This window comes from Halyomorpha halys, unplaced genomic scaffold (genome assembly GCF_000696795.3).
Source record: "Halyomorpha halys isolate HHAL.00 unplaced genomic scaffold, Hhal_1.1 Scaffold666.1, whole genome shotgun sequence".
Lineage (NCBI taxonomy): Eukaryota > Metazoa > Arthropoda > Insecta > Hemiptera > Pentatomidae > Halyomorpha > Halyomorpha halys.
The window spans coordinates 226,923-239,045 of NW_027112188.1; the positions used below are offsets into that span (position 1 = coordinate 226,923).

Genomic DNA, 12,123 nt, shown 5'->3' on the forward strand with positions numbered 1-12,123 from the left:
AAGACCAATCATAGAGGGCTGAACGAAACACTACAGGCGTTGCGCCGTCGATACTTCTGGTGGAATATGAAGCGCACAATACAAGAAACCATCGGTAGTTGTGATGTATGCCTGACTGCGGAAGGCAGTGTCGGACCTAGAAAAATTCACCGGAGATGCAAAGCACTGAAAGCAGCGGTAGTCAGCCGAGTAAAAAGAAGTATCCTAAATCAGATTTAGGCAGATGAAGAGACTCCCTGGAAGGTCATCAAAGAAAGACTAAAGAAGGCATTCGGAGGAGGACGGTGAACCCCAGAGGAGGATATATTCATGATGATAAGGGAGACGAAGAAACCGAGACAGTCTAATGGGCAGTATACAGCGGAACACCAGGCACACTACATCAGAATCAGCAATAAACTCAGCGAAATGATGGAGGCAATCCAGGTACAGGGTCGAATGCAATTCCTATCCAATGTATTGAAGATTCAGTTGGCAAAGAAGCTTGGAAAGAAGGAGGGAATGCCGAGAGAGCGCTCCTTCGTAGGGTGCGCGCAGGAACTAATTGACGCCAGCATCAGAGAGGAGTTTCGTATTGAAATAGAAGAAAGCGGATGGACGTTTACACAGCGTATTCCTAAGAATTAGGAGATTTGAGCTGAAGTTATCAGGAGAGAAATCATCGCTGGGGCAGGAACAAATACAATTTTTTGGTCCACATGATTTCCTGGGAAGGAGTTAAAGATAAAGTCGCAGCTATACGGAAGATGACTGTGCCTAGGGATGTGAAGGAACTTCGGAGGTTGCTGGGAACATTAAATTATTACCGGAGATTTGCGCCAGAAATGGCTGAGTACCTCGTCCCACTCAACAACCTTCTGAAGAAAGGCAGGAAGGTGATCATCACTCCACTGGTGAAAGACAATACCAGGCGGTGCATGGAGAAGCTACAGCAGGAGCCGGTGCTACCTTTTCCAGACTTCACTCGGCAATTCACTATCTCTACAGCTGACATCACTATGACCATATCTATAGAACGTTGAATAACGATTCTAAGCCTGGAAAAAAGTCTCACCTATTTGTGGAAAATGAAACCGTTTGGCATAAGATTAAGTGGCTATGGTGTGATGAGCACATAGGACTGGACAGGACATTCACCCGATGATTGCTAATGGTGGAACCAGAAGCAGTGCCAGCACCTCTCCGAATGTGGTTTCAATTTTACGGAGTTCTGGAGCGCAACTCTTTAGATTCAGGCAGAGAATTCGACAATGCTATGATTCGAACTGAAATGAAAGACCTTGACGTAATATGGCATCTCAACACACTAGAGCACCCCAAGAGTAGAGGAGGCATAGAGCGGCTTCATGCCACGTTAAGTGACCATCTTCGACGATATCAGGTTGACCATGGACTGGAACTGGACGTGACAATGTCTAAGGCGATTGTGGCATACAATCATTCCGTACATATATTTTCGGGGTTTTCACCATTTGAGATCCTCTTTGGGCTTCGAGGACACCGGCGGGACTATAAGGACACGGCAGCAAACGGAGAAGAAGTACACAACAACCATATTGCTCGAAGAAAGTTATGGGAAAAGGCCCAAGGAAGGATAGAAAAGGACAAATATAGGAGGGTAACTCGGGAGAATTTAAAGTTCACAGATAGGATGGGAGCAATCAAAATCGGGATGATCTTATATAGGAACAGGGGTAAAGAGATACAGCGACACGAGGGCCCAATCAGGGTGATAATTATAAGGGAACACAATATTGTAACAATAGAAAGTATCAGAGAGCTCAAAAAGAGGAAAACTGTCCATATTGAAGAATTAAAACTTCCGGCAATAACAATATAAAAACTGAAGTATTCTCATACTAGCTTAGATTACAGAAAATTTAGTTATTTATTCTATTTATTGTTTTAAGATTATTATTGATTTTCGTAAATATTGTATTTTTCATTCTGTTTTCTATTATGGTAAATATTTTCTTGAACATTTACTGTATGATTTTTTTTTTTTTTAATTTTATTCTTAGGTTAAAATTATGTATTTAGCATTTATTTAAGGGAGCTTGTGAGTTTTTACTATGATATGTATGTAGGATTTTTTTTTACTGTAAATAGTTTTTGTTTTAAATGTTATTATATTGTATAGTATTAGTTTACGAGGATTGTTCGTAAACTTTTTGGGGGGAGAGGTACGGTCTGAGTCAGCAGTTACTTCGATGTCAGCTAACTGCTGATCCAATGTATATAAAGAGATGTATTGAAACCCATAAAGCCAGTATTTTACAGCAGTCCCAGCGTGTTAGATCTTATTTCCTCTTCCTTTTTTTTTTTACATTTTGCCTTCACTGATACTTAAGTTATATCCCAGTGCGCTCGGTTCAGAACTTTGTGGGTTCGATTCCCCCCTGGAGCAGTTAAACATTAATTTCTCGGCGGTCTGCAAGAATGAATCTTGACACTCCCTCATTGGTCAGTACGCGGCGGCAACCTAGGTAGCCGTTAGGTATGCGCAAACCCCAGCGCACTACCCCACTGTTCCCGCACCCAGAAATGGCAAGGGAGGGGGATTAAAAAAAAAAAAAAAGGTAGCCGTCAGGGGTTGGCAAAAAGTTATAATACGACAAGGCGTATTGTCCGCCTTAATACTCCCTACCCATATAAATAAACAACCAAAATGTATATAAGACACATTAAGAGAAAGAATAACAGTGTTATTTCAGTAGTCTTTCGTATTGTTACTCTGCCAAATTTTTAACTTTTTTTTTAGTGTTTCTCCTCTGACAACGCATAAGTGTTGCCGAAACCCGGGACCGTTTTATTTTATTTTTGTTTTACTATTCAGTCTACTGTTTCCCTTTTTTTTTTTTCTTTTGTGTTATTTTTTCTCTCTCTTTTCCCGTTTTCTTCGGAATCTATGAAAATTAATGCGGACAGTACCCCGATCCTGCAAACTGGGAGATTCAATATACCGCCAGAGGAGGCAGGAGCTCCCTCAGCCCCCATGGCGCAGGGCGAGGCCGCAGCCCCCGCGGTCCCCGAGGCCCCGGATTTCCAACCTCAACCAAATACAACTCTAGCGGCGGCTCATGCGAACGTGTTAGCTTGATGAAGGTGAGGGCTACGACATCGCAGGACTTAAGAAAGGCCATTTCAGACCTGGAGGTTTACTGGGGAAATAGGTGAGCTGAACCATTTCCTCAAAGGAGGCGACCGGATTATAGAAAGGTTGGAGGCGAAGGTTGGGGATAACTTGTAGGAGCGAGCCAACGCCATTTCACTGAAAGCTGCTCTCATCTGCCGGGTCAAGAGAAGTGTCTTAAGCCTGATCCAGGCGAACGAGGACACATTGTGGCCAACGGTGAAAGAGAGATTTAAGAAGGCATATATTGGGGGCAGGTGGACTCCGGAAGGAGATATATTCTACTTGTTTAGAGAGAGAAAACGACCTACATAGACCAATGGTCAGTATGCGGGGACGTTGCTCGCCCAGTATAATCTAATTACAGAGAAGATGAGGGAATCAATAAGTACGGAGGTAGTGCATTGGAGGATGAGCTTCTAGGGATCAATCCTGAAGATTCAGTTGGCCAAGGAGACAAACAAAAAGGAGGGCTTACCCCGGGAATGCACGTTCGCCGAATGTGCGCAGGATATGGTGGACACCAGCGCCCAGCGCACGAGAGAACGACTCAAGAATGGAGATAGTGGATGCAGGGTGGAGTAGAGTAACCTACACCCACACAGAAACTTGGACACATCTTGGAGAAGGATGGAGCAAAGAGAAACAGGTAGAGATAGAGGCACGGGAGATAGAAAAACGAACCAGGCGAGACCGAGGAATGGTGGTCGGAAGGAGGATAGAAGATGTCATGGCTGTGAAAATGCCCTGTTTTCCTAGTGGCCCGGTGCTCCCGTACTCGAGTGCGGTGATGAAGGACACATCGCAAAACATTGCCGATACATCTACCGGAGGAAGGAGGCGGACCAGGGAGAACCGATGGAGGTGAACGTCCAGAGAGTCAGAAGAAGACGTGGGCTACCCAAATCGGACGAATCGTTTAGTGAGTCGTCAGAGTCTTCTGAAGCATTACTGACAGAACCGGAAGAGGAGACGAGGAAAAGGGATAAGAAACCTAAACCTAAAACCAGGGGGCAGCGAACCGGTGAAAGAGGAAGGTTAAACGAAGAAATTTGAGGAGGGTGACAGCAGAGGGGCGACCGCTCGTTGGTATGCTCCAACGTGAAGGGGGATCACAGCCGTCTGTCTATCATCTACGTGAGAGGAGTAGCATGGCTGGTGGATACTGGGAGTTCCCACACCATCCTCAGCAGGGATGCGCTCAGGAGGTTAACCAACGGGGAGAGGACACTCCAGGTATGTACATGTCAACTAATCACTCTGGGTGGGCCCTGTAGTGTGGAAGGAGAAGTGGACATGGACCTAAGTAAGTGGTAACTGGCGGGTTCACATAGTACAAAACATTCCTCGGGAATATCAAGCTATCGTGATTTATTAACCAGAGAGCGGTCACGGATAGCAAGAAAAGGGAACAGATGGACCATTCGTATAGTGAACAAAAGGTTTAGAGGCCAAAACAATCTGGGAGGAAAATAGGTAGGTGGAATTGTACAGGGAGGAAATTGGAGACAGGATATAATGGAGGAATTTAGGGACATTTTTTTTAGGGACGGAGAGGCTCTGGGCATGACGGTAGAACCGTGCATGAAATCCCTTTGAAACAGGAGAGGGTGACTTACGTCAAAGAGAGGAGGTACCCACAGGCGCTTAGAAAACACATACGGGACGAGCTGGAAAATTTGAAAGCCCAGGGTATAATCGTGGACAGTACGTCGCCATACAACAGCCCCTTATGGGCAGTACGGAAGAAAGCCGCTCCGGGGGAAACCGAGGAGAAGTACAGATTAGTGGTGGACTACCGGAAGCTGAACGCTAACACGGTTGACGAGAGATACCCAATTCCACGGTTTGAGGATATCTTGGATCGATTGGGCGGGGTGACCGTGTTTAGTACTCTTGATTTAAAGGCGGGTTACCATCAGATCGAGATACACCCTAGGAACCTCTTTAAAACGGCTTCTACCTTCGAGCGTGGACATTTTGAATTCATGAGGATGCCCTTTGGACTTAAGAACGCGCCCATAACGTTTCAACGGCTCAAGGATGAATTGCTGAGAGGGATCGACTAATCCATGTGCCAAATATATATGGGCGACCTATTGGTCTTTAATAAGACGGAACGGGAGCACGTGGAACACCTGCGGAGTGTGTTCAAAAGGCTTCGGCAGTTTGGGTTAAAACTTTCACCCGAAAAATTGATATTGGGGCAACAGCACATTTCGTTCTTGGGGCACACGATATCCCGACATGGAGTGAAGCCAGATCCGCAGAAAGTAGATGCGATCCAGCGGATGGAGATTCCGAAAGAAGTTAAGGGGATCCGACGACTGCTCGGGACCCTCAATTATTATAGGAGATTCATGCCCGAATTGGCGGAACACTTAGTCCCTATCAATAACCTCTTAAAAAAGGGGAATCGAGTGGTAGTAATGCCGACGATGGAAAACAATATTCGGAAATGCATGGAAAAATTACAGCGGGAACCGGTGTTGGCATTTCCGGATTTCAACCGACTGTTTACAATCACGACAGACGCCTGCGAATACGCCCTGGGAGCTGTACTCTCTCAGGAGGGGGATGGAGCGAAGCGCCCAATAGTATATGCCAGTCGCAGACTCACGGACGCGGAAACGCGGCACAGCGCTCTAGAATGGGAATTGTTAGGCATAGTATGGGCCGTGGATCACTTCCGTCCTTAATTTACAATATATATACATAGGTAATTTACAAACCTGGGAAAGAGAACGTGGTGGCGGATTGGTTGTCACGCGGTATTACGGTGAATGCCATTGAGGAAGACCAAGGGGGGCCGTCAGGGAATCTTGTGGAATTTCTACAGAATGGACCCCTGGGAAGGAAAGTAACCAGGTCGCACCGGACCACAGAGCCGCAGACGAGAGCTAGAGTACTCTGGAAGGAGACGGTAGGGAGGCAGCACCGAGAGGAGAAAGTTCGGACGGTGATCGACCGGTTGACATGGAGCAGGTTGAGGAGATAATTAATGATAAGTCTTGACAAATAATTTGGAAGTCTAGAACTACCGGGCTACGGTAAATATGGGAGGAGATCCATAATGACTATCTGGTCGACACCGGGAGTAGCCGAGGACCAGATCTGTAGGGTACTCAATGACAGGCATGCCGTGGTATGGGAAAAGATTAAACGCCTTTGGTGGACGGAACAGTTGGGGGTGGACAGAACATTCGTCTGTTGCATGCGAATGGTGGACACATTACGAGATGTGGAACAACAGAAGGAGGTGACCCTCGCCTACCACCAGGGTAAAACAAATCATAGAGGGATCACAGAGACGACGCAGGCCCAGCGGCGGAAATATTTTTGGTGGGGTTTAAAGCGAACCGTGCAAGAGGTGATAGGGAATTGCGAGATCTGTTTGAACACCAAATATGACCAACACCCCCCGAAAGCAATACAGTAGGAAACCCCGAAGGCGGACATGCCATTAGTCGACCTGCAGGTAGATACGTTTACTTGGAGGGGATACAACGTATACCTGGGTCACGGCCGTCGACCTATTCAGTAAAGGTGGCATTGCACATCAAATCACGGACAGGTCAGTGGGCGCGGTATTAGGGGCAATGCGCACGTGGTTCTATTTTATGGAATACCCGATCGGATCTCGTCGGATGGTGGTAGGGAGTTTGATAGCGCATCGATTCGGGACGAAATGAAAGCGCTGGGCGTGGAGTGGCACTTAAACACCAACACGAAGAGTAGAGGGGGCATTGAACGACTTCACAACACATTGAGCGATCACTGACGACGCCCCGACCTGCCTGATTTCCCAGGGAACGTACGCCTAGGTGGCGACCCGGGTGGATCCGGAGAAACACAGTCTTTCACGAGCAAGGAGACTCCGCCCTTTCCTCTACCGACGGGCTTAGCACGTGGAGCGACGGAATGAGGCTGCATATTGAGTTCGTGAGACAGCTTGCACGCCATTAGTCTCTGTATTACGAACGCTATCACCTCATCGGCAGCGGGGAATTCGATGCTGGTGTCAGAAAGAGCGTCTTTCTTCCTTAGTGGCTTGTCAGCGTGTCCTGGACTCTGGCGTGATGGTAGGGGCAGGCCAGGTCCTAGCTTGCAAGGTGCATAGGCTGGGGCGGCATTGGAGTCGTGGCGTCTTCTGGGTCTTCCGGTTTCCGCGGCATGGGGGGGGGGCATCAGATAAGAGAGATCAGGCAAATAAGACCCCTGACCCCGACTATATATTAATTCAATAAATAACCGAAAAATTCGGATTACTGAAATCCGACAGATGGGTTAGTCCGGCTTTCGATGCATCCTTTGGTGCTCTGTAGAGTTGGTTTTACTAGGCTGGGACCATATAGTCACTATATTACTGCTGTCTTAATTTCCATGCTCCATCTTCAGTAGCCCTGAGTTACTGGTTTTCCATATGCTTTAGTGACGTTTATTATAAATGATTTCATCAATTTTTTCCATTTCGGTTGGTCTTTCCACAGTTGAGTCTTCATCTTCGGATATCTCTCCTCTGTTTTCCGATTCTTCTGTGCCTGGTTCTTTCTCTTCTTCCAAGATCCACTCTATCAAGAACTGTCGAGCATGTCCAAATGGTTCTCCCTGATTATCCTCGATCGCATTGACCATTATTGCCCTTGAGAGCCAGTCAGCAACAACATTGTCTTTACCAGGCTTGTATGCGATGTCCATTTTATACTGATTGATGATCTTCTTTCACCTGGTGATACGCCCAGATGACTCTTTCAATTTTCCTACCCTCTACAACGGTCTATGATTAGTGTGGATCCTAAAACGCCTTCGAAACACATAGGGCCGATAGGTGTCCCCTCTTGTTTCTCTTCTGGTGGGTGTCTGTCATACTTCGTGAGTAGACAACCTTCGCAGTTTTCTACAACTTCTGTGATTGTCTTGTTTTAGTAAAATCTCATGGACTGTCCTCCCGTTCGTTTAAAAAATTCATTTCTTAAAAAAAAATCTTGAATTCCCTTCTAAGGTCTAAGGTTCGTCTCCAGTCCTCGGCCTGATTGATTGCTCCAACCTGAGCACACGCGTTCTTCCGCTGAAAATGACATTTGTAAATTTTACCCCCCCCCCAACTTAATCTTCCCCTTCTATTGCTAACCCAAGCTCCCGCCTTCTCTAGCAGGTCACATCCCACAATTACTTTGTATTCCCTGGGCATACTTCCTACACTATGTACCAACAAGTTTTCCTTACTGAATCCCCACCTTGTCAACTTCACAGAGGACCTGGTGGACCTCCCAGGGTGAGTAGTTAACAATGGCATTCCTGAATCTGGCGTGTCCTCTCTCCACACCACAGCTTTCAAGGGCTTTTTGGCACATGATGGTGTTGGAACTGCCAGTGTTTTGGCTGGACCTTTCTCAAATTTTAAGCTCTAAAGGAATTAGATCCAAGTCTAGGTTTTAAGATATCAGAAGGAGGTTCGTTAGAGAAAAAGTGATCTTGAGAAAAACTAATATATTAAAATAAAACGAAATAACTGGTGGAAAGGGGAGGCTGAAAAGAATACAATTAAGTTAGTTAGGTAAGTAAGAATTTAGATAAGGGGGAAAAATTGGTCTATTGGTGAGATGTGAATCTGATGTGGTGAGGGTCGCCATTTGTGTTTATAGAAAAGTTCTTATTTGTGACTGGGTAATTGCTTTCTGACCCATGTGTTATGGGTCACCTGATAGATGGTGTGCCGCTGCTGCTCTACGGAGAAAGGCCATTCTCTGCGCTGCGCTGTTTACCACGCTCGGTGCTGATTTCTTAGCCAGACATTACTTAGTTGGCCTTGGTGCCAAAAAGAAGAAGAGGCTCCAAACTTTCAACAGCACGTCCACAGTCCGGCCTTCGCCACCTTGGCTTCTAATTCTCCGCTTACTCCCTAGGTGGTGTTGGAGGTAGGTGGATATCATAGTGGCATATGGCGCCCCCCCTCTAGTCCTTATGAATCATCAATATCAATTCTGGCGATGTAACAAACTAAAGAACGATACTCCCGTGGACTGAACAGCAAATGTCCACCAGGCACCTCACTCCTGCAATCTCTATTATAGGCAGACAACCGCTCTTCTCCCTAATGTTATAATTCAGTAGTGTGCAGTCGCCCTTCAGATGTCTTGTGTTTTCCTCTTTCCCGTTCTTCGCCTCCAATCGCCATTGTTTCCATCCTCCTATTTCCACTCTATCCCCTTGACTACCTCGGTCCTGTGGCTCTTCAGCTTCTTCTTCGGTCTCCGATGTCTCCATGGATTCACCAGGTGATTAACTCAACCTGAGATTGCTTCCCGTATCTATTGGGCGTTGATCTCCATTGGTTCGCCCCTGCCCACATCTCTTATTCGGTACATCTATCTTTATTGTTTTAATTTTGTGTGTTATAAAAGTCCCATTAACAGAAATGCCTGCGCAAGAGTAATCTGGCGGGGGAAGGCATTACCGCCTGAGTCAGCTGACTGAGGGCTATATCAGCTGACCGAGTATATCAGTTGATCGAATAGCTATATACAGAGGAACTCGAAATCAATGAGATATTCTTTTACTGGAATCCGAGCGTAATAAAACAAAATACGTTAAAATTTATGGAACTTTAAAAAAAAAACTTATGAATTTACCTCGCTTGTGGGAAGTACATTTTCACTTTATATAGTTCAGAGATGGAATCGAAGGTCATGAGGGATACATCATGGTCCTTGGCATACTTGAGATGACTAATTACTTTTGAGGGGTGCGCGTAAATTATGTCATCGGGTGTTGCTCCCACATCCAAAGCTTTTTTTATTTCTTCCTGAAAAAAAAAAAATAGTTGAAAAAGTATTTATGTAGGAGGTGATTGTTTTTATGGTTCATAAAATGAATTAATAAAAAATCTACATGTAATGTGTAAATATTCTACTTTTAATTTATTTTAAACACAGCTATAGTTCAAAATAAATTCATTATATTTCAACAATAATTTTTATTTATTTTTGTATTATCTTATTTATTTGTAATACCTTATTTATTTTTGTATTATCTTATTTATTTGTAATACTTTATTTATTTGTATTATGTTTAAAGAAGGTACAACGAATTTCTTTATAACTTTATCTGTAAATATAAATAGTTCGCTTATCAGGAAATTAAAAAAAAATATATAATAATAGTTAGAATGTACAATTGTTTTACAGATGAGCAGTGATAATTACACGTGTATTTAAATATATTTTCAATGGTCCAAAATATAAAAATTAGTGGTTGTGAAGAACAATTATACTGACGTAAGAATTGAAGACAAAATTACAATTAATGTAACTGTGTAAAGCAGTTGCCAGTACTCTATTAAATTATTGTAATAGTCATTGAGGTTCTGAATTATGGTTTCTTCTTGATGTTAGGTAATAGTAAAAAAAAAAAAAAAAAAAAAAAAGTACTTTTTCCCTGAAGATCCCTAGCAAATTACTATTGCAATTACCTGTAATTTAACCCTTTGCATTTGGCACCATTCATGTTACCTACGACGCCATTTATTCACCAAAACGTACACCCAGTTTTTTGGTAATGTAATTCAAACACGATTCTTGATAATGAATCGATAGATTGAGTAACGTCTTTCCAGTCTTCACTTGATATGTGATGTGGAGATGTTTTCTTTTACACTACTTGTATCGCTATCACTTTCAATAAAATTTCTTCGTTTTCGTGTTGAAATATCTATCATCTTCTATTTGAATATTTATCATATAATTGATAATCTGTCAGTATAAATGTCTATCTGAAACTCGTCTTCACTACTCATTACATTACGAAAAACTATAAAATTTAAAAGAGGATAAAGAAATGGTTTGGAAATTACTACTGGTAAATTACGAAATCCCAACACTTTCTTATTACTGGAAAAGCCCAATGGACATCTTCAATACGATTTTAAATCTTTCCTCAGTTTTCGGATTTCTTTTTTATCTTTTCAAGTTCCCCTATATCATTGAACCATACTCGTGTACATACTTGTTCCCCTAGTTCTCTATATTGCTCAACGGATTAAAGAAGTGTATAGCCCGCTGTGAATGCACATCTCACGTTCTATTTCGGTGTAAAACCAGTTGATTTATTTATGTTACATTTTGATATTTATACAAAATCGTATCTTTTTAGCCCTGATGAAGCCCTGCAAACTGGGGCGAAACGTCGGAAAATAAATAGTTGTAAACTATTTTGTTTCTCCTTTGACCGCAACCCTGACCATCTTCTTATACATAATAATAATTTGATCAGTTTTCATGTCATTTTAATAAAAAAAACTACAGGAAAACATGCGTTTCATAAAAAGTTACAGGGGAATAAGTTCTTTCTCTGTAACCGGTAATAATCTTTCATGTCCCCTGAAAGTAGTCAATCGAGTGCAAAGAGTTAACTCATGTGTGAAAGTAATTTATGTGTACGCATTCTTTTCTTATATGCCGGTGTCGGGGTTGTCTGGTCTTAGGCGATTTCTCCAGCCTGATATTTCTTTACAGAAGGCCCACGACAAGGCGTATTCATAATTAGGTTAGAAAGGAAGGCCGTGCCAAGGGATGAGCCCTGGACACTGACTAGGTAGAGGAGGTCTAGGTGAGAGAGTCTGAGGCAGAGTAACAGTTCTAGTTGCCGAGATGAAGCGGACGGACTAGAACTGTCATGATAGGATGCAGCTTACTAGTTGCCGAGATAAAGCGGACGGACCAGTAAGCTGATAAGGCTAGGTGCAGCTCTAGTTGCCTAGATGAAGCGGACGGACTAGAGCCGGGGAGAGACGGGAAATTAAACTGGTTGCCGAGATGAAGCGGACGGACCAGTGTAACCGATAAGGATAAGGTTACAATCTTAGTTGCCGAGATGAAGCGACGGACTAAGATTGCTGGAGAGAAGGAGAGGAGATAGGCCATCGTCTTAGGTAAACGTTCAAAACAACAACTTTAGCGAGAATAGATTGGCAATAAACTTCTCTATCTCAA

At 43.7% G+C, this 12,123-nt stretch overlaps 1 protein-coding gene across 1 annotated transcript in view; it reads right to left on the minus strand.

Annotated features, from left to right (window-relative positions):
• Positions 1-12,123, minus strand: part of LOC106685175 (probable ornithine decarboxylase) — a 125,111-nt gene that overhangs the window by 50,475 nt on the left and 62,513 nt on the right. The window contains exon 5 of the mRNA XM_067050191.1: positions 9,766-9,938. Within this exon, the coding sequence (XP_066906292.1) occupies positions 9,766-9,938 (173 nt within the window). The remainder of the gene's footprint in view (positions 1-9,765; positions 9,939-12,123) is intronic.